The 23,380-nt window shown below is 41.2% G+C and overlaps 2 protein-coding genes across 4 annotated transcripts; both read right to left on the reverse strand.

The window, feature by feature from the left end:
* Nucleotides 1-856: 856 nt before the first annotated feature.
* Nucleotides 857-4,449, reverse strand: nim1kb (NIM1 serine/threonine protein kinase). Its single transcript, XM_061800906.1, has 3 exons — nt 4,172-4,449; nt 2,732-3,000; nt 857-2,201 (listed from the first exon to the last, which is right to left on the reverse strand). The coding sequence occupies exons 1-3, from the start codon at nt 4,443-4,445 to the stop codon at nt 1,434-1,436; spliced, it is 1,311 nt and encodes a 436-aa protein (XP_061656890.1). The 5' UTR covers nt 4,446-4,449; the 3' UTR covers nt 857-1,433.
* On the reverse strand, nt 4,291-21,396 carry LOC133490623 (coiled-coil domain-containing protein 152-like). Of its 3 annotated transcripts, none has more exons than XM_061800907.1 (9): nt 21,187-21,394; nt 20,937-21,042; nt 19,671-19,739; nt 18,756-18,820; nt 18,215-18,350; nt 12,772-12,899; nt 8,305-8,400; nt 7,018-7,190; nt 4,291-4,430 (listed from the first exon to the last, which is right to left on the reverse strand). In XM_061800907.1, exons 1-8 carry the CDS (start codon nt 21,247-21,249, stop codon nt 7,065-7,067), a joined length of 789 nt encoding a protein of 262 aa, XP_061656891.1. In that variant the 5' UTR covers nt 21,250-21,394; the 3' UTR covers nt 4,291-4,430; nt 7,018-7,064. The 3 variants fall into 3 exon arrangements, with proteins under 3 accessions (XP_061656891.1, XP_061656893.1, XP_061656892.1); XM_061800909.1 differs by lacking the exon at nt 4,291-4,430 and adding an exon at nt 7,607-7,665 and having other exon boundaries at nt 7,053-7,190; nt 21,187-21,396; XM_061800908.1 differs by lacking the exon at nt 4,291-4,430 and having other exon boundaries at nt 7,053-7,190; nt 20,937-21,032; nt 21,187-21,346.
* Between the last annotated feature and the right edge of the window lie 1,984 nt (nt 21,397-23,380).

Genomic DNA, 23,380 nt, shown 5'->3' on the forward strand with positions numbered 1-23,380 from the left:
TAAATATGAAAGTATTGTACATCTAATTCTTGGAAAAAATGTTTTTAAAATAAATCTGATATTGTTGGAATATCATAAGTGGAAAAGAATAAAAAAAAAATCAACAGAAATCTTCATTGTTATTGTGTTTTCGCCTTATCTTGCAAATACTGTTATTTGAATACATGCAGGGCTGATCGAGGTGAGGTGAACGGCAAACAAAAGTTTCCAACTCCACAAATTTGCCTGGGGGTAGGTGGGGGGGGGGGGGGGGGGCTGTTGTCTGTTCACTCCCCCTCTTCTAATCTGCATTTGTAAAGATACAATAGCGCAGCTCCTGGCCTGTCGGCTCCAGCGGCCCACACACAGCCCCTATTGTCTGGCCCGCAGATGGCTCTGCAGCCACGCCACGCCATCTGCTCTTGCTCCAGGGGGGGGGGGGGGGGGGGCAGCCGGGCAATGGCTCAGAGAGGAGGAGCTGAGGCTCCTAAGAGGGACACGTTGGGTTTGGGTCTACTGCTTTGGGCCGGTTGTGGAAAAAAAGAGGTGTCCCACCATGCAGAATCTGCTATCCTGCCACAACTGCTGTCGTTTCTATTGTTTACCCGTGAAGACTTGGGGAAACTTTGGTAAACAGCCCCATCACTTACCGAGTGTGTCTTTTAAGTACATAGTGCAGCCTGTTTGTTTTCAGATTTACAGAAATATTTTCACATTCTTTGGTCAGCTCATCATCTGAATGGCCTAGTGTACTATCCGTAAAATTTCTGTAATTGAGCAAAATGGTTTTATTGTGAATCAGACGAAATTAATTATGTTGTGATTTCACAAAATTTTAAAAACATGTCGAAACAAACATCACACACGCACACACAAATGAAAAACCTGGACCTTGCATTTTATTTAAAATATATGAAATTATAAACAAAGCAACAGAAAACTATTTTAGATCTAGAAAATAAAGTTGTAGAGATACCGATGCTGTCCATTATCTTCAGTGCAAGACGAAGCTCCAAAATCTTGACTACTCCTGATGTTGCATACAAATATTAATAATTGTTATACGAATCATGCATTGACTGAGCATGGCTGATCATGCTCCATTAATTCAACTAATACAGTAAACAAACTCAAAGAGTTAAAAGGTCCGGTTTAAGTGCACATTGAGTACTTTCACTGTTTCAACTTTCAGTAGAGCTGCATACTACTGGCGTTGTTCTATGAAAATAAACTTAGTTTGATTTAACGCCAATTGAATTGAATCAAAAAAGTAAAGAACATTGCAACTTCCAGAAGGCTTGAGCTGGCATGTATTGCAAAGGCATCTTGGGTCTTGAAAACTGATTTTTGTTTCCTTGTTCTAGTGATTGGTGGGTAATTCAAGATAAATGAATAAATGAAAATGCAAAAGCTGAATAATAAAAACATTAATTTAAGCCGACCCAAAAACCATATTATGAAAGCACACAGAGTTTGGACGTGTGCCTTAGGCCCCTGTATGCTCTAAGTCCCTCCCGCTTGGGGTCCCTCACCATCCCTCGGACCACCGGCAGGCTGTCGCATCCCCTCCTTCTCTGCGCTCGGTGCAGCAGGATTCGATAGACACCTGTGACAGGGCTGCGGCTGTCATTTAGTCGATTGTTCTGTAAGTGTGTTGAGGTGAACCCAAGCTTCTCCAGTGAGCACTGGACCTCCTCCATCTCTTCCTCCTCCTCCTCCAGGTCCCTACTTTCAGAATCCAACAGGCCTTGCAGAGGGCTCGCTGGTTCGGGAGATGCCAACGACCAAGGGAATTCCACGGGTAAAAGCCAATCACAACCCAGCATCTGGTCAACAGCACAGCGCTCAATGGGATCTGCCTTTAAGATGCCCCTGATGAGTCTCTGACAGGGACCAGGAACCCACGGGGGTATACTGTATGCACCCTGGATGACACAGCGCCTCAGCTTTCCCATGGTTTCAGCGCGGAACGGCATGGTGCCGGTCACCATGAAAAAAAGGAGGACCCCCATTGCCCACACATCCACCGGAGGACCCAGATAGCACTCATCCCTGAAGAGCTCCGGGGCGGCATATGGAGGTGAGCCGCAGAAGGTGTCGAGTGTGTCATTGCGGTTGGAAATCTGCGTGCTGAATCCAAAGTCTGCCACCTTGACACAGCCGCTGCCGGTGAAAAGAACATTCTCTGCCTTCAGGTCCCGGTGGATGATGTTACAATTGTGCTGCAAAGTAAATCAGTAAATCTGCATTAATTTCTTATTATTGCAAATATTATTTTGACATGTCAGGGCTATGATATAGAGATGCAACCAACTTTCTCACTTGGTCAAACTCGCACATAATTTGGTTGCATCATTCTTGGGGGGATACAGCAGGACCTTAATTGTCCTAAATGTCATACCATAGTTTCATATCAAGTACCGAGTGACAGTGACTCAAGCTATATTTGCAAAACATTTTACAGTAAAAATGAAATTAGTCTGTACAAGCAGTGGCTGACAAAATAGGTAATGCAGAATCTATAGAAAAGAGAATGAGGGCAACTTTCAACAATGTGTAATATAACTGCGAGAACAGCAAGTATAGCAAAATGTATGGAAATATTGAACAGCTGGACATGTGCACACAAATATTTAGGTCCTATTACCTGTAGGTTATGGTGCATTTTAGGTTTTTCCTGAAATTTTAGTTGACAGGTGAACATATCCCGAACTTTTTGTGAATAGCGTAGTTGCTCACTGCATTGACTCACCAAATATTTAATGGCAGAGAGGATCTGTGAGAATATGATCTTGCTTGTGTTGTCAGCAAGTTTTCCCTCATTGCAGATCTTGTTGTGAAGGTCTCCTCCACCGGCGTACTCCAGCACCAGGTAGAGGCGACTTGGCGTCTCCACCACTTCATAGAGACGGATGACGTTAGGGTGGTGCATGGAGTTCATGCTGCTGACTTCCCTGGAGAGAAGCCGCTGAGCCTGATTGTCAAATCTTGTCTTGTCCAAGATTTTAAGGGCCACTTTATCTATGAGAACAAATGATAGGACTTCAAAAACACTGGCTGCCAAGATAATTCATGATTCATTCATTCCGAATTCATAATGCACTCACAAGAGCACAGTTGTACAAAAATAATTGTAGTTTTATATGTGACAAATCAGAAACAAATTTAAATTTGTCATAGTTGGGTGATTGATGAAATGAATAGCAATTCTGGTAGGACAACCAAAGTGTGTTGGCAGATTATAGTGAATAGTGACAGCTAGTAGTAATGAACAGATTATTGATTGACTGAACATTTATTTCAGCAAGATTAATGTGCATCCATGTATTTTTTGATATCGCATATCTTCGTAAGGGTTGTGGATGAGGTGGAGCCTATGCCAGGTGACTTCAGTTGAGAGGAAAGGTACACCATGGACAGGTCACATATAGACAGATATTCACACTCACATTTAGACCTGAATTTAATGTAACATGCATGTGTTTCCAATGTCGGAACAAGATGTAATATAGCCTGAGAACCCTTATGCAAGTTCAGGGCAAAGGTGCAAATTCCCATTCCATTCCATTTTCTAAGCCGTTTATCCTCAAGGGTCGCCGAAGCGCTGGAGCCTATCCCAGTCAACTTCGGGCAAAAGGCAGACCCTGAACTGGTCGCCAGTCAGTTGGAGGGCACAAATTAACACCATCACTGAGCAGGAATCAATCTTACGCTGCCTGCACCAAAGTCAAGTGTGAGTACCACTACACTATCAGTGACACATGCAAATTCCATAAACTCGAAATGTTCATGTGCTAGCAGTTCAGTTACCACGCTGCCACCTAGAATACTGCATTTTGCAAAATTAAAAATTTAACGAAATGTATTATTTGTTTAAAAATGTTATTTGAAAAAAATGTCCAAATAATATTTTTGAAACTTTCTATTGACACTGCTTCTTCTTCTTTTCCTTTCGGCTTGTCCCGTTAGGGGTCGCCACAGCGTGTCATCTTTTGCCATCTCACTAAATGTTAGGGCATCCAAAAATATTTGAGCAACTGAATGGAACGCATCCATGATCCAAAGCCAGTTGTGTCGAGCTAGAGTTAAAACATTCAACGAACAATCAACCCAATACAACAATATGATGCCACACATCTAGATGTATACAGTGAATCATAAACTTACAATATTGTATAAGTGATAAGGGTACCTTTTGTCAGAGCGTGAAAAGCCAGTTTGACTCGGGAGAAAGTCCCATGGCCAATCTCCCCCCTAACCTTGTAGAAGCCCACCCTGCGGCCGATGACCAGTTCCTTGATTATTCTGTCATCCTTGTGCATGTCTGATGTGAGCTTCTGCAGTGGGGTAAGGCATCGCGGTCCATCTGCTACGTCACCCTCTTGTTCAGGGTCTGAGCTGTCTGTCAGGCTGTAAAGGCTGTGATGCAGTTTGGGGTTTGCAACCTGTATCTGTCCAGAACGCATTTTGTTATGTTTTCACCTGCAAGTGAATCATAGTCAATTGTAAGCAGTAGAAACATTCTCCATTTGCTTCCTAATCTACCGTATGTCACAGAAAATGTCTTCTTAACAGAAATATACAGTATTTGTGAATATTTGCATTTGGATCTGGATTTAATCTCTTTGAATACATCATCACATTTTCATTACACCATATTGTACCCCAGCAATGTCTCAACATTTGCTCTAAGGGCTGTATAGAAAAAAGTGGATGTGTGACTTGGACACTCCTCAACTTTACGGTCTCAAAAACTAAAACCAACGCATAAAGCAAAAATATATTAAATATTCTGACAGACTGCTACAACAAAGCTTGCACTAATTATACTAGAGTAGCTCCTGCCCTGATCGGATCTCCATATTCAAAAGAAAAACAACATGAATCTATAATAAACTGACAAACTTCAAAGCTGGCTTTACTTGAGGTTGATAATAAATCAATAATGTTGTATGTTCACAAACAGAAGAAATTGGACGAAAACATGCTTGCTTCTGAAACTTCCTCTTGATTTATGAAGCATGACAAAGAGATATTTTGTTGTAAACACTGTTTGCGGTGACACGGTGTATGACTGGGTGCAACATATGAACACAGTTCTGAGGACCAAGGTTCAAATCCCAGCCCCCGCCTGTTTGGAGATTGCATCTCCCCATGCCTGCTTGCATTTTTTTCAGAAACATCCTGCCACTCCACTCCAGCCTTTTCCAACAGACAATGATGGTCTCTCATTCAGAGGTTGTGATTTCATCCCAACTGTTTCGCACTTGGCTGCAAACCCCTTCAGTGAAAGTTGGAGATCACAGTTTAATGAAGCCAACAGCACTACATCATTTGCAAAAAGCAAAGATCCGATACTAATGCCACCAAACTGAACCCTTCTAAGCCTCGGATGTGCCTACAAATTCTATGCATAAAAGCGATGAACAGAATCTATGACAAAGGCCAACCCTCAACGGAAATGAATCTGACTTTCTGCAGGCCACGCAGACAAAACTCTGAAAGTAGTTGGGCAGGAACTGAACAACCCACGTCAGGGGGTTCGGTAACCCATACTCCCAAAGTACCCCCCAGAGGACTAACCCTGCGGTCCCACTTCTTAAAAAGGGGACCACCACCCCAATCTGCCACAACTGTCTTTTTTCAACACCAACAGCGTTATGGGCCTTATCAAATATATATATTTTTTTGTGTATATGCTGCAGGCCCAAAAATTTGACCACCGAGCCAAGTACTGAATTATCAAACAACACTACACATATTTAAAAAATATATGTTCTTACCAAGTTTCCAAATTACTGATTGCCATCAAAGCAAAACTGTTGTGTCCATTTTAAGGGGCAGAATTAAACATCCAAAATCTAGGACTCTTAACCCATCACAGCCCTCCAATGCACTGCAATACTCTGATGGGGAGGAAGATTTCTCAGGCCACACCCCTCAAATCCACCCATCCGTTAGTCTTTTGCCTTATTGAGGGAGGATGTATTACACTGGTGTAATGAGCTATAATCCTGTTCTTGTTGAAGTCTGTCCCAACCCATTTAAAAAGCCGCTGTCATGACGAAAAATGAGGCCCAACCTTATCGCTAAGAAAGGTAATGACATCAGTCAAATAAAATATAGATGCTTTCTTTCTGTTCTGTAGCTGTGGAATGTGGCGACAACTGATCTATCTCATCTTTTGTGAGATGAAATGTTATACAACAGTATTGCATAATGTTCTTGGTAAGATTAGCACGAGGCTCGTTCTCAAACACCGTCTGAGTAGAACAGATAAAGAGATTACAAAGCCTCGCCAGTCGGAGCTTCTCCATTCAGGTGTTTTGTCATGGTGAGCAGTAGCGTGAGAACACTGAGACAGATAGCAGTACATTGAACCTTTACCTCAACATTCCAAAAACATGTTCAGATCATTAAGGACATCAGATGTTATCTAAAGTAAAGGTGGATGGAAATGGACGAGATACACATCAACCATCAAAAATCCAGAAGTTGAACGAGGCATTCATACATCCATTTTCTACAGTTTGTCCTATGGACTCAAAGAGATACCGACAACCTTTCACGTTCACCCCTCCTGAAAACTGGAAATCTGCAACTGAACTGCAAACTGAACCCTGCAAAGTCAGACAAATATGTCACATGACTATCAGTGCTTTTGAGTTCAGATAACTTCCAAGAACTCAATCATCAAATGAATTAATGTGAACTACCTAGGGAAAACATCAATAGAATTGTTTTTTGAATAGCAGTTGGTCTCGTGTTTTTCTACTTACTGCTCCACCTGCCTGCCGCAAACCACTGCAGGCGTCTGATTGGATTTAAGCCTCAGACAGGAATACAGCATGTGTTTGTGATCTCAGTACAGTAGTCGACTGCCAGCATGGCAGTGAAACTGCAAATCAATGTATGACAGTGCACAGTGCACGGGAGACGATTTCCTTGTTAAATGTCCCAATGAGCGCTCATATATCTGAACTCAAAGAATCTGGAAATGTACAGATTAAAGACGAGTGAACTGTTGCTCAAACCTACAGAAGAGAAATGGTAGCAGCCTATTAGTACTATTAGCCTTAAATAATTTAGATCCTTCTTTTCTTCGCACGGCTGCAGAGACTGGCAGTTCGCTGGCTGGCTTCCAGCTCTTTGATTCTCTGACGTAGAGCCCCAATTTCCTTGTTCTTCTCTTCCTGGAAGAACTGCAGTTTCTAAAGGACAAACACAATAATAAAAACATGTGCAACCTGGATACAAAGATTACATTTCTCAAGACATTTACTAATGTATCCTGTATATATATTTTTAAAATAAATTACTCTTTACTCTAGTCACAATTGAAGTAAGCCATTTTCCCATCTATTCAAATGAAAACTAATAACAAATACGTGTTTGTCGAATCCTTCCATCAGAATCATTTTTTTCCCCTACTATTTGATGTACATAGGTCAAAAGGAGTCTGTGACATGGTTTGACATCAATCTGTTTTGATGACTGAATAAAAGAGAATAAACAGCATAAGGCCAGCAAATCAGGTGAATCTGAGATCACAGATTGTTCACGAAGTTTTGTCAATTACTATTCAAGTATGTGCCCAGATCACGGTTGATAACGGTTGGAAACTCACAGCACACTGTCACGGGCTGCAAGGGTCACGGTGCAGAGGGGCTAGAATGAGCAATGCAACTGGGAGGGAGGGAGAAAAAAAAAAAAAAAAATCAAAATCAGCAACGGGATGACTGGTTGTGCTGGGCATGTCCGCTCCCTCCACACCTTAGCCAGACGGGAGCCTGCTGACAATCCCCCGAAGAGGACCGAGGTGGGAGGAGCATGTCACTGTGGTGCAAATGAACTGAATGCGCGTTCAGTGTACACAATACAAATAATCCCCTTGTGAGGGACAAGAGACTTAATGTAGCACCGAAGGACGTGATGTCGCTATGAATGCTTGGGCGCCCCAAGATTTTAGAGTGATGCTACCAGACACCAATCAGAGCCACAATGTTTTTCATATTTAAATTGTGGATGATCAGAAATCCAATCAAACCAAATCTCATTTACATGTCACATATTAATAAGAAATTTGGCTGTCTTAAATGTCAGGTGTAAAAGTCTAACTAGAACAATGTTTTGGGCATGTCCAACCCGAATTCTCTTAAGGGATTTGAGGATATCACAGATTATGAAAATGAAATAAAAGAAAAATGATTGAAGCCAACCTTTATGCCTTAACAAAAGGTCCAAACAAACATTTTATAGAACATTAATATTGCTCTTACCAGAATAAAAAAAAAAAAATAAAAAAAAAAAAAAAATCATGCTTACCCCCATGAAGAAATTTTTCAGAGTAAAATTTGAGTCATGGTTTTTGTGCTGGTGCATCTCAGCACTATGCTGAATTCTTCCCAACTTTTCACCATACTACAAGAAACAAAAAAAAAAACAAATTATAAAAAATGCAATATGCTTGGAACACATGAAACAATATTCAAAATCAAAGCATAACTGTGGCACAAAATTACTCAACTTTAGAGCAACTGTGTGAGTACAAACATTGCCTTGTAATGTGGAGAATAGCATTCCTGTCATTGTCATGTGACCTTAAAGGTCAAGTGACATCCATATAAACATTCTAAAATAGATAGTGAAATGAAAAATACATATAACATTATTCACTTCAATGCCTACACGAAAAAAATAATTATGAGCGGAGAGCGCATCATCCATGCGCAGAGTTGCGGAAGTCTCATTCGACATCCAAGTTGTCGCCATATTGGCTGCATTTATTGTCCGTGACGTCACCCTGAAAATACGGCATTGAAAACACGCTGTGGCCCCTCTTGTGGGACACGGCCCTTCAGACACGGAAGCTCTTTTCGAAGAAGAGAACGTCTCACAATCGAGTCAAGTATCCGGGGCGATGTTATCCAATCGTTTCGAGCCATATATAGATTATATGCGGATCACTTCTAACTAACAACAGACTCCCCGACAGTCCGACAGTATGTAGCGTACTCAGCTCCGAGCGATCAAAACGCCGCGGCCCGGGTGTGACGAGACGATCAGCTTCAGACGGGGTGGCATCGAGGTGGCTCATCGCGGCGCCGAGCTGGGGTGGTTTAATGCGGCACCGAGCCGGGCCGCTTTACGGTGTTGTTGTCACTTGCGGCTGAGTGCGCCATAAACAACAAATCATCCATTTTCATGACAGTGGCTCTTTAAAGGTCCACTGTCATGAAACCTAACCTAACCTTAAAAAAATAATAGTTGGGGGTGGAGGGGTGACGTAATCCTTAAATCAGAGGTGCTCAATATGTCGATGTGCCACTCCGGCCAAAGCCGTGATTAGTGACGAGCCACCCGGGCGGCGCTGGGCTGCGGTGACTCATCTTCATCGCAGAGGTGGATCGGACGGGGAGGTGGTTTAGCCACGCCGCCACCGTTGTTTATCACCGCCGCGGAGATGGATTCAACAGGGAGGTGGTTTGGCTGCGCCATTGTCGTCGTTCACGGGCTGCGGCGTCATTGCTCGCCGTCGCGGGCACCGTTGTTGTCCACCGAGGTGGATCGGGCGGGTAGATGGTTTGGCCGCATGCAGTTTGGCTGGGATCCGCATATCATTTTAATATGGCTCGAAACGATGGGGTAATATTGCCACGGTCACTTCACTCAGTTGTGTGATGTTATCTACTTGGAAAAGAGCTTCCGTGTCAGAAGGAGCGTCGGAAAAATTTGAATATATCTGTTGTTTGTCTCACATAGTAGGTGGCACAGTGTCTTTTCTATGGCGAATGTCCCAATGTGACGTCACGGACAGAAGATGGAACCAATATGGCTACCAGTTGAATGTTGAATGAGACTTCCGCCACTTTGCGCATGGATGATGTGCTCTCCGCTCATATTTATTTTTTCGTATAGACATTGAAGTGAATAATGTTATATGTATTATTCACTACCATATCTATTTTAGAATGTTTATAGAGATGACACTTTGTCCAAAGTAATAGGAATGGGAGCACACATTAAAAGTTAATAGATGAGGGTTCAGTGTTTCTTTTAATGCCAGAGTTATTCACAGATTTCACCAAGAAACTGCTCTAAATTGGAAAAGTATTATCAAAATTTCTCTCTCTCAGACATTCCAATGAGCCCGGCTGGAAAACTGACAACCAATCAGCGTTTGCCACGCCTGCAGTGCTTCCTGTTCTGACCTCCCATTGCTTGTGGATATGTTTCACCGAACAGAGAACGTCCACTATTGGATTTTTGTGAAAAAAATAATTCCAAACAAACAAAAAAAATTGCATAATGTACAATGTTCAAGCCTGTGCGCTTGAGCAAGAATACACACAGCGTAACTTGACATGTTGGAGAGGGGGCGTGGCACTGACGACGAACAATAATCGTATTGTATGGACCACTGAGATTTGTTTGATGCTTTTCCGAGGAGTTGATTTAGATGTAGAGAATATACAACAGAGGTGGTCAGACTTTTGTTACCCCAAGATCTACTTTTCAAGCAGCGAGCCTCTCGCGATCGAATGGCAGCGAGGGGGTGGTGGTGGGGGGGGACGGTGCGTGCGCATGCGGTGTTGCTATTGGGTGCTAAGAGCCAATAAAGCGAGTATAACAGCGGGTTAATTCTCCGTGTTATTACTACTCCCGCCATTGAGCAAACAAAACACAAATAATGTACAATGCTCAATCAATGTTTGAGCCAGAATACACACAGGTGATACTTGACGTGTTGAGAGGGGGCGTGACGCTGATGAAGGAGCACAACACTCACATAACATGGACCTCAGAGATCTTCCAGACAGGCTCGTTTCAAAAGACGTGTTCGTGTTCTCTTTGTGACCTAATGCCAACTGTGGCAGAATGCCAGCGTTGTCGTGAGTTTGTAAAGGTCGAACAAAAAAAATGGAGCGTATCGGAATGAACTTGGATCACGATCAACTTGTCTGCATAACATAGACACTAGATAATAGATACAAAGTTGTTTATTAGGATGAAGACGTGTTCCATATCAATTTACTCATGATGCATGAGCTGGATGAAAGGACCACTTGTACATCCAGTGGAAAATCGGTGAGTACACATTTTTAACAGTCTTGGATTCCTATGTGAGCTATATGAAAGCTATGGGCTATGTCCAAAGTTTAGGAAAAATGCGATCTTATCTTCTGAGTATGGTGTAGGATTATCTAATGGTTTATTTATATGTGGAATATAAAATGCAAAAAATAAAATAAAATGGCGACTTCCCTAAAGTCATTACACACATATATATCCATCAATCCATTTTCTTTGCCGCATGAGGGTCGCGGGAGTGCTGGAGCCTATCCCAGCTGTCAATGGGCAGGAGGCAGGTTGCACACACGCAGACATGGGGAGAACACGCAAACTCCACAAACGGAGGTCCGGGATTCAACCCGAGTCGTCATAACTGTGAGGTCAAGCTTTAAAAGCTGCGCTACCGTGCTGCCTCATAAAGTATGCTGTTGCTATACAGGACCGGCACGAGACTACAGTATAAGATAATAACCAGTAATGCTTATATGCGTGCAAATTTCCCCGGCTGATGAACGAGCCTCAACTGTGACCGCCACCGCTTTATCTTGTCAGGTTGGCCCCACGGGAGGTGAAAGGACGACAAATTTGGGTGCCTTTCCAGTTTGGTTCACAACATGTCGGCATCTTGGCTTAGCTAGAACGAATTGTCTGTAATGCTCAGCACCGTCGACGTCAGGGGCGGGATTAAGGACATTTCTTCCGGGTCTGGCTTTGAAGGTTGGCTATTACCCAGATTTTGCTTGGATTTAAAAAATAGTCTTTATTTTCAATTTTTTTTCAATTAATGTCCAAAATATATGTAATGATAATATTACTTGACATTGGAGGGTTTATTGTACATATGAATTTGGGAGAGTCTTTTTTAAGTCAACTAACTTTGAATAGTAGTCGGCTCCATAGTCGTGGAGACCAACCTGCGTCTATAATGTTTTCACTTAAACTGCTGCACTTAAATAAAAAAAATACAAATGCAAATGTTAAAGGTCAAAAGACATAAGTGTTAAAAAATTTTCTTGATTATTCTTGAACTGCTTTTCAAACCATGTCATTTGAAAGTGATTATATAGCAGATATACAGCAGTTAAATTAATAAATGATTCAGAATGCCATTTTTGCTTTTTGTATCTATTTTAGTGCCTTCCGGTCTTCAGCTAATTCTAGGGCTGTGAGGTAACACTAGCCCTTTTTTTTCCTTTTGAACAGCTTTTAGTTGGTTTGTCGTCGTCGTCACTGTCAGGTTCTGACCTCCCAATTCAGCATGTTCAGTTGGACACTCCTGTATGTTGATACTCTCCTTCTCCTCATATTCCAACCTGTTACTCATCATTGTGTATTGAGTGTAGTGCACCATGTTTGGCAATTCCGTCACTTTCAGTATAGAGTAACTACACACCAGCGTTTTGATTTTTGGGTGCGTTTGGGGACTGCTCTTTATGTGTCATAAAAACGTAATGTTTAGCTAAACTACAGTTGACGAATTGCTGGAAATGACTTGCATGTATTATTTAACATCTAAGCAATTCAAATATAAATCTTAAGTGACCCCATAAAGTATTTATTCTGCGACCTTTTGACCAGCTTGATTAAAAATGAATTAATAGTATTAGGAATGTACTAATGACTAGAGTATTAACTGGGGATGAAAACCAAAGATTTTTAATTATATTTTTTTTATCATCCTGCATTTAGCACTTTGGCTGGTGGTGCATGAACACCTACCTCAATTTCTAACTTCAAAATCTCACTTTGCTGTTTTCTCTCCTGGTCCTTTAGCTTCCGGCTCATCTCCTCCAGATTTAGATCCTTTTGCTTCAGTAACTTCGTGAGTTCAGCCTCTTTGGCTTGCACTGCAGTAAAAGAAGAGCTGGAAGAAGTGGCTGGGGAAAAAGAAGTCTGGGTATCCCTGTTGAAGCTCCTTCCTCTGCGACCCGACACGGAGAAGCGGTAGACAGATGGATGGATGGATGGATGGTGGATGCACCTATAAATACTCTACATAGTCATTTACAAATTTGTTAAGACAATCTGTCATAAAAAGAGATGAGTACTTCCATCACCATGGAGTGATTTTATGTGAAATCAATTAGTGAGCTCTCAAAAGTTTTGCAATTTTGAACAGGAATTATACGTTTCAAACGGAATTCAGTTATTTGTATGTGATTTTGAACCGTCCTGCTGAGATTTTTTGAGAGGTCCTCAATGCATTAAGCATAACTTCTTCTTCTTTTCCTTTCGGCTTGTCCCATTAGGGGTCGCCACAGAGTCTCATCTCAGATGAACGCACATTTGTTTGATACAGTTTTACACCAGATGCCCTTCCTGACGCAACCCCTCTGCATTTTAGCCGGGGAGAGAAGCTTACAGCACCTGGTATTCCCAGGCGGTTTCCCATCCAAGTACGACCCAGGGCCAAACCCACTAAACTTCCGAGATCTGGTGTTCTCAGGGTAGCATGGTCGTAAGCCCATTACGCATATAACATAACAGTCAACTATATTTTCTGTTCAGAAATAAGAATAAGATACACCCTGAACTGGTAGCCAGTCATTTGCAGGGAACATTAAAACAGACAACCATTCACACTCACAATCACACTGAAACACCTCAACCCTAAATAGAATAAAAATAATTCCTGGGTTAGGATTACACTGAATAAAGCCAAAAACTGACTAATGGAGCCACAGAAAAATAATGTTAGAGGTTATTGCAATTTGACTCAGTTTGACAACATTTACATCTTTCTTTCAGCTTGTCCCTTTCGGGGTCACCACAGCGTGTCATTTCAGATGAACGCATATATATGTTTGGCACAATTTTTACGCCAGATGCCCTTCCTGGCACAACCCTTCTCAGGGAGTGGAGGCCCCAGTGGGATATGAACCCACAACCCCTGGTTTACCAAACCAGTGCTCTAACCACTGAGCTGCGGGGCCTCGTTGACAACATTTATATATAGTTTTGTGTTCTTATGCAATGCAATAGGTGTCAATTATCCTCAGGTGTCAATTGTCACTATCACCTGCAAATAACAGGGGTCCACTGTATCACTATTGACACCAATAATAACAACATCAGTACATGTTAGAATAAACTGTTAAAAGTATATTTCCTGTCAAATTTTTGAAACTATTTTCAGTCATCTCTGTGTAGCATATCTTACCATAAATTCTCAAGTATAATGCATCCTGAAGTATAATGTGCACCCCCAAAGTTGACCTGAAAAAAATCAGGAAAACCCTTATGCCAATGTACAATGCGCATCACAAATTTGATGCTAGTCATATGCTCAAAATTTGGGGAACTATCTGTATTTATATTTTGTTAGGTTTGTACTTGTACAGGGTTCATACTCAGTCTGACCAAAAAAATTTAAGGGCTTTTTAGGGGCATTGTTAGGGGCTGACACGAGAAATTTAGGGCTGACACGGAAAAAATTTAGGGGCGACACAAAAAAATTTAGGGCCATCGTGGGAAATCAAGAGTAAGAAAAAAAGACTCACCCAATGGTGCCATCAACCGTTCTTGGTTCATCAAATGTTCCAGTACCTCAGTACCTGTGACAATGATCACCTATCGCCCCTTGTGGTAGTTCTTAATGATATGACCATTGTCAATGTCTTCACATAACATAACAGTATACAGAAAAACAGATTCTAACCACAATTGCAACTATATACACAAATGTCTTCTACTGATGTCTATTTCAGCACCCCTACTCTAGCTCCTTGAGCCTACCCAGTGCCTCCTCTATTTGTTGCTGCAGAGGTTCCAAAGTGGCTCTCTTGTCCTTTGCTCTGCCTCTGAGTGCATTGGCCTAGGTGATAAACCTCAGATTCCTCCTTTCTTCTGCCTCCTCACACAGCCTGTCAGCTTTCTCAATAAGCGTTGATATGTCAGTCTCTATTCTGGCTTTTTTGCCTTTGAGGCAGTCGAGATGAAAGTGGGCAGCGATGCCAAATGTAGCCAGGTACGAAGTCTTCCTTTCCCCACAGTGGTAGTTTTTAGCAATGTCACTGTCTGGAAACATGACCGCAAACACTTTTGAATTATTTTCACAAGATTTGTAACTGTAATGGCTGCACATCACTTTTAAAGTCCACACGATCTCTGCCTTTAACGAGTCCGTCTTCGTGTATTGAACTATCTTCATAAAGCCTGACTTCTGACTGGACAACTGTAGGTGCGCATTAGGGATCGCAACCGGTCACAAATAACCGGTTTTCGTTTTTTTTTTTAAAGAACTGAAACCGTAATCGGACTTTCGGAATCGGTTAAAATTTCCAATCTTTTCTTCCGGTACTCCACATTGTGCTATTTTTTTCAACATCATTTCCACTTTTTTCAAGTTTCGCTGTTAGAGTAAAGTTGGACTCAAAAGAACATTCAGTTAAATCAAACAAACATCAAACATGGCATCGAGGAAACGCTCCAAAGTATGGGAGTAAACTTGTTTTATTGGCAGACATCAAAACACTACTCGCATAACGGGGGGGACTCTGTGAACTCGTCATTCCGGAAGAGCAACAACAAAAACAGTCTGTGCGGAACCCTAACCCCAACTCGAGGTCCCGCAGGTGAAATATGTAAACACCACTATGGTACCGTTTTTTTGCTACAGCTGTTCGGTTAAAACCGGTTATGAAAGTAGGCGTTTTTTTGCAATCCCTGGTGCGCATGCACTGCTAGTACCACTGCCTGAAGTTGATGCTTCACTATCTTGATATTTTAGAAACAGATTCATACCAACGGAAGATGAGGGAGTCTTCGCCAAATCAGCGTGTCTCCTGTTTTTCCGGTGCAACTCCAGCGCTTTGACACCCATCTTTTCAAGCTGGTAACTCTGCTTGCACAGATGGCAGTAAAACATGTGCCGATCTTTTGGATCTCGATGAACCCATCTCCCAAACTCCTTACTTTCAACCCAAGCTTCTTGAAAAATACACTTCCCCGTGATACAAGTTGGATCGATGAAAGAACTACGCTACGTCGTAATGAAGACGAAGTGAAATGCCTACTCACGGAAACAAACAATGGAATATCGACAAGATGGTGACAAGTTGTCAACACGGTGACTTCCGTTGACAATTTCTGGCTGATTTGGGTGCCAGACGGATCGCTATTTTTTTTTTAAATAAAACATTTATTTTTTATCGAGAATTTTGGCGGTAGAGGTCCTCTCTGATTTTTTTTTTTAATTTCAGGCCTTTTTAGTGGCTTGACCGTTTTTCGCGGATTTTAAGGACTTTTAGGAGCTCCTAAATGCACCTTCGAAAATGTAGGGGTTTTTAGGGACTTTTAGGGCTGCGTGTGAACCCTGTTGTATTGTTTTTCAAAAAACTGTCTGTACAACTATCATAATCATTGTGCACGTGCTGATGTAGCCGTAATATAATCTTGGAATTCAGAATAGAATCCCTCAACCAACTAAAATAAATGCTCAATGATGGCATAACATATTATTAATACTGTTGATAGCATATTACAGTCTTAAATAAATAATTAACACTGTTTGACTTAAACATTTTTTGCATTCAATATTTGTGCATAAAACGTTTGTGCATAGTGCCGTTTATCCTCTACATTACACATCCTTGGCCAAGACTTCAAAAGAAACATCCGGATCATCTCCAGTCTGAAAAATATCCATCGTAGCTACCTTTGGTGACTTGGTCCAGTTCGAGTGCCTCCTGAATTCATGAACAGTGATCCTATTTTTCTCCAACAGCATCTCATCCTCTGAGACAATCTATAGCATTTGTGGGTAAACATTTTTTGAATCCCAAGAGTTTTGGTTCCGCAGCGCAGCCTCTCGCCCACCTGGCTATCAAAACAATGTGAGCTCAAACTACATAGAAACTAGGGTAATGGGCACATTATAAAAAAAGCGACTATTTCAATTGTGTGTGCCCTACCATTTTTTTTTAATGTGCCCATGACGCTTGTATTACGTAGTTTGAGCTCACACTGTTTTGATACCCACCTAACCTGAAGCCATTGAGGTGAGCTATCGTTGTTTCGGATTGCGGCGCCACTTCCGGGTTGGCAGTGTCATCGGCACAGCTGATGACTCATTTTTTTTAAAAGCAGCTGCACAACGAGCCGTTGTAGTCGACATTTTTTTGTCTTGGTTTAAATTAAAACAAACACACGGCCAGCCATTTCTGATCTTTGATGTAGTAGATAAAAACATGCTACGCTAACGATCATAAAATGCAAGCTCCCCGAGGAGGTCATAGAGTTCAGGTTGGGGGTGCACACTACCATAATAAATGTGTAACATAAGACATTGTATATCATTTCAAAATGTATATGTATACGTTTTTTTTAATCACTCTATGTACTTGTATACACCTGTACAATATGATTGTATTTTTTATTTTTCATCCATACCTAAATATAATGCACTCTATTAACTTTTTGAAATTATTTTTGGAAAGATTTGTACATTATTTTCGAGAAACTACAGTAAAGCATTTTTAAACAAGCGAGAAACAATGCCAATGTAATGATCACCAACACTACAACGTCCTTCCTTTCTATGACTGATCAGGCTATTGATTAAGCTCTGTTAACTATTGGTCAACTTCCATCCATCTATCCATTTTCTTTGCCGCTTATCTTCACAAGAGTCGCGGGGAGTGCTGGAGCCTATCCCAGCTGTCAATGGGCAGGAGGCAGGGTACATCCTGGTTGCCAGCCAATCGCAGGGCACATGGAGCCAAACAGCTGCACTCACAATCACGCCTAGGGGCAATTTAGAATGTCCAATTAATGTTGCATATTTTTGGGATGTGGGAGGAAACCGGAGTGCCTGGAGAAGACCCACGCAGGCACTGGGAAAACATGCAAAGTCCACAGAGGCGGGGCCGGGATCGAACCCGGGTCTTCGGAACTGTGAGCCCAACGCCTTAACAGATGAAACACCGTGCCGCCATTGGTCAAATTCTCAATACCTATTTGACCTATATTTGGTAGGTATTAGGACACACAAATTGCCTTGATTGTACCTTAATTGTCCAAAACCCTCATGTATGCAATATGCATTCTACCAGCCTACTGAGGTCTCACATATCATATTGGGTGGATTAAGTCAATAGCAGAGCTAAGTGAAAAAGCTCTTTACACAGTGAGGTGGGGTGAGAGTAATGTTTATGGCGCTTACGTTGACTAAAACCTTCTTTGTGGGCCTCTGCCACCTGTCTCCGGCAGTCTCGTATTACAGTCTCTAGCTCCCTCTTGTGGCTCTCTCTCTGTGCTTTCATTTCACTAAGGAGTCGTTGGATCTCAGCCTTTCCATCCTGATGAGACATAAACAACACACAACACAACCGCTTAAATGTTTTTCTGCTCAAAGCAAAACAAAAAAGAAAAGAAAATATCAAGTTAAATATCTGCACAAAGGATCCATACTGAGGTTAGACATTGCAAGTAAACTATTATCTAACCATTCATTTTATAGACAGTTACCTGTTCAGGCTCACACCTATTTCAGCAGAGAACAGGCTACATGCAAACTAGCTAAACCCTGGACTGGTTCTAGTCAGTTGCAGGGTACATAAAACCATTCACATGAAAACTAAGTGGAGTCATCTCACACCGCCTGCACCACAAGACAAGCGCATAAACCACAACTCAGTCACACAACCACATAGTGTAAATTAAGCGCTTGAATAAAGCCACCTCTTCACTGATTGAAGTTTTACCTCTGCTGTTCTTTTACTTTGTTGGTTCAAGACTTCCATATTGGTCCGAAGTGTCTCATTCACAACTAGAACATGGAGAAGATATTTGCACTGCTATACTTATAAACCATACTGTAACATCAATTTTATTGTGATGTCATATCCATCCATTTTCCATTATCTCCATAAGGGTTGCGGGAGTGCTGGACCCTATCCCAGCTAACATTGGGAAGGAGGAGGGGTACACCCTGATCTGGTTGCCAGCCAATCGCAGGGCACATAGAGCCAGACAACAATCACACCTAGGGGCAATTTAGAGTCTCCATTTAATGCATGTTTTAAGGGATGTGGAAGGCAACCGGTGTGCCAGGAGAAAATGTAAGGCAGCACAGTAGCACAGCTGTAAACCGTTGGCCTCACAGTTGTGAGGACTAGAGTTCAATCCCGGCTTTCCCTGTGCCTGCGTGGGTTTTTTCCGGGCACTCTGGTTTCCTCTCACATCCCAATGACATACATTAATTGGACACTCTAAATTGCCCCATGGGTGTGATTCTGAGTGCGACTGTTCTGTCTCCATGTGCCCTGCAATTGGTGTGTGTGTGTTTTCATTTATATATATAATATATATATATAAATGAAAACAAACACACACACACACACCAATTGCAGGGCACATGGAGACAGAACAGTCGCACTCAGAATCACACCTATTGTAGAGTGTCCAATTAATGTCTATATCACACACACACACACACACACCACACACACACACACACACACACACCACACACACACACACACACACACACACACACACATCCAAATATTTGGGGGATAATCTATGGAGAAAGAAATTTAAATCCTATTTGACTAGTTCATGACAGATGGCCAAATGTAACAATAATTATCCTAATGCAACACAAGCACTTGTATTACCTCTGAGGTTGGACTGCTCCTGTAAAGCCTGCTGTAGCTTGTTCACTGTGGTCAGTAGGGCATCCCTTTCTGAAAGAGGTTGGTGAAAGAGTGGAGTGTGTTTGATCTCCTAGTCAGTCACATCACTGAGTAGATTTGCATTGCTGATGGTGTCTCATAATGTGGCTTGACATAAGGTATTTTGTGTCCATATATTTTTTAGGTTTTACCAGTCACTTCATTTGATACACTTGCAGAATCTAATACATAGAATCATTAAATCTGTTATCTTTACATTTTTTTGGGGGTAAAATGTGGCAATTAATATGTAAATAAATAAATAAATGTGGCAACCTACAAAATAAAAGCACACATTTTGAGATATGAGGATGCTGACTATAATAGCTCTCAGTATGATGCTGCACAATTCTATGTCGAGCATATTCTTAAATGATGAATTCTCAGAGAGATTTTATAATGACTGAGTATTATTTTTTGCATGCCTGTGGATGAAATCAATTCAACCTGAGGACATTCATTACTGTAATCTGACCAGCAGTAGGCAATCGGAATACACCTCAGAAAAAAAGACATCACTGAGGCATTCTAGTACGGTATATTGCTTACATGCTATATACTGTACATAGCCGTGTGCCATCAACAACATACAGTATGAGCCAGTAACTTTAAAATGAAAAAGGAATGTGGTATTGTGTTCATTCACTAATAAGTTCTATGACACGGCTTTAAATGTGTGTGCTAGAAGCATAAAAACACGGGTTAGATTAAGATGTACAGTAAACACACAGGTCCTTACAGGTGTTTAAACATAATCAAAATCATCCCACTACACCACTCATCAGCAGCACTGCCTTGCTCATTTCGCACATCCTGTTCTCTCTCATCTTGTCCTGTTTAGTTGTTGCATGTCCTCACTTGTGTGTGCACCCGCCCCGACAACAAATAAAAACACGATTTGACTGTTGTAACGTTTCGTGAGGTCTAATAGCTTGACTGTGTAGAGCCTTCTGTTGTAGTTCACACATAAATGTCTGTGCGCTCCTGTCTGTTACACAAAACAATTTTTATGTCCAGCTACATTTTCAATAAACAGCCGAAGAATTTAAAACATGAAAAAATAAGCAAAGGGAATATTTCATTCTCCACAGTTGCACGGCAAAACAATTCCAGCACAAAAGGCATACAAAGCCAACATTCTCGATAACCATGTAGCTCAACAGGTAGGGTTAAAAAAAATAACACATAAAAAATTAAACAGGAACTCACCACCTGTGACAACTTTTTCCTTGGTCTCATAAAACTTCACTTTTCTATTAGCGTCTTCGAGCGTCGTCTCCATCAGGATGGTTTTGCCATTTAACTCTGAAATTTTCTGTTTTACCAGTAAATATTCGACTATAACATTATTTTTCGATCATACTTTTTTGGGTTTGTACTCAATACACAGCAAAGCCATGTGCCTTCAAATACACTAAAGTACTAAAATATCTGTGATGATAGTTCAACATTTACTTACATTTTCAAGTACAGCGTATTCTTCTAGTAATTTATCAAGATTGATAACGTTTGAAAGAGCCATATAGAACACTAAAAGTTAGAATGAAATCTTAAAATGTCTTGGTTGATCAAAGGAGAAGAAAGCTAAAATGCATCCAAATAACAGCTGGCCACACCACTTTTATAGCTAACGGAACTAGCTACCGGACGTGACCACATGCTAATTGTTGAACGTCGTCTAAGTATCGAGTTTCAAAGATGTCATGCGCCATTAGGCCTAGTGTTTAAAAAGCTTGAACTTATATTATAGCTTAAATATCCATATAAATAGGTGTACAGTACCTGTAATTTCTCGCAGGAGGAATTAATGAATTAAGAGACAATGTATATACACTAAAATACCAAAACGCCAGATGTGACTACTGTACTCACACTGTATTTAAGTAGCTGTAAAGATGTGTTTACAAAAATAGTGATTTGTAATTGAATAAAAAAAATATATAAATTATTTTTACAGTCAAACAATTACAATAAGACCCCCCCCCTCCAATAATAAGACCACGTTAATTTATGAAGATTTAACTTTTTCAGAAAGTTGATAAATACTGTATCTGAGAAAGGCTTGCATGTCTATCTTCTATGGATATTCCTGATGAAGATCCACTCCCAAAAGAGCATCTTTTACAATGATGGGTTTCCGCCCATCTTCTGTAGAGAAAAAAATAGATGTTTTCCATGTATATAATATCAAGGTTCTTGCATTTTCAAAAATGGAGCAGGTTGTGTATAAAATCAATCAGACCAACATTATGAAGATGGAAAGCATGGGTGGGACTCAACCTTAGCACTATCATCCAGTTGTGAATGTAGATTTTGACATTTTATCATTCTTGTGATCACAACAAATATTTCAGAATGTATTAGAGCTGCTTATTATTAGATTTATACATTTGTAACTATACTGAAGTAGTTTGCGAGGTACAGTATCTGCACTTATTTTAATTTACTTTTTTATGTTGACTCTTGTAAATTCAAAAACAGATTACACAATGTAAATAAGGACGTAACTAGAGAGAGGTAAAGTCAATTGCCGCTGATATTTTGAGGCTATAAGACAAAAACCTAGGGAGAGAACAAAATGGAAACAGGACCATGAACAATGACGCAACGGATACCAAGAAACAAGATGGCATTATTTAAGAGAATTGCTTGATGGTAATCCTAACCCTAACTCCAAGAATGATTTGTGGTGAATGTCTTGTGCTTGCCTAAAAGCCACATTTCTGCTGATCAAAATTTTTATCTGGAAAAAAAAAACTACAAATAGAGTGGGGTTTCAGCCCCTTGGAGGAGGACCAGGGGCCCCCAAAACATTCACCGCCCTGGGACATTTGTCCCCTTTTTAAACTAGCTGTGTTGTCTGTTTGACCCAAATTATCATGTCAGAATTTATCTTGCATCAAAGCTGTGCCCAACACTTTATGTTTCCCTCTACATATGAGCACTAAAAATGTTAAAAGAGTAAAAGAGTTTTGTGTGCAAAGTCCCCCCCCTTCCCCATAAATAAGCCCATTTAATTTCTCCAAATTTGTTATCATTGTTAATGCTTTGTGGTTCATATTTCTCCATGTCACTGTTGTTGTTTTTCTGCCTTATTTTGTGAAGATCTCAATCAACAAATCAAGATTTCATCTTTACCGTTCTCTAGTTATGTGTTTACAGCCCTATAGGGGCACAAACCAGTGCAATCTGTAGGCCGGTCCCAAGCCTGGATAAATGAGGAGGGTTGCGTCAATAAGGGCATCCGGCGTAAAAACTGTGCTAAACAAATATGAGCGTTCATCTAAAGAATCCCATACCGGATCGGTCGTGGCCCGGGTTAACAACGCCCGCCCCCGGCACTGCTAACCTGCAGGGCGTCGGTGGAAATCCAGCTACTGTGGGTGGAAGACAAAGAAGAAGAAGGAAACCGGATCTGTCGTCAGAAGAAAAAGAGGAATGCACAGATCCTACGATTGAGTGTAGGGACTTTGAATGTTGGGACTATGACAGGAAAAGCCCAGGAGTTGGTTGACATGATGATTAGGAGAAAGGTTGATATTCTGTGAATCCAAGAGAGCAGGTGGAAAGGTAGTAAGGCTACAAGTTTAGGAGCAGGGTTTAAATTATTCTACCACGGAGTAGATGGGAAGAGAAATGAAGTAGGGGTTATT

Source organism: Syngnathoides biaculeatus, chromosome 17 (assembly GCF_019802595.1).
Source record: "Syngnathoides biaculeatus isolate LvHL_M chromosome 17, ASM1980259v1, whole genome shotgun sequence".
In the NCBI taxonomy this organism is placed as follows: domain Eukaryota; kingdom Metazoa; phylum Chordata; class Actinopteri; order Syngnathiformes; family Syngnathidae; genus Syngnathoides; species Syngnathoides biaculeatus.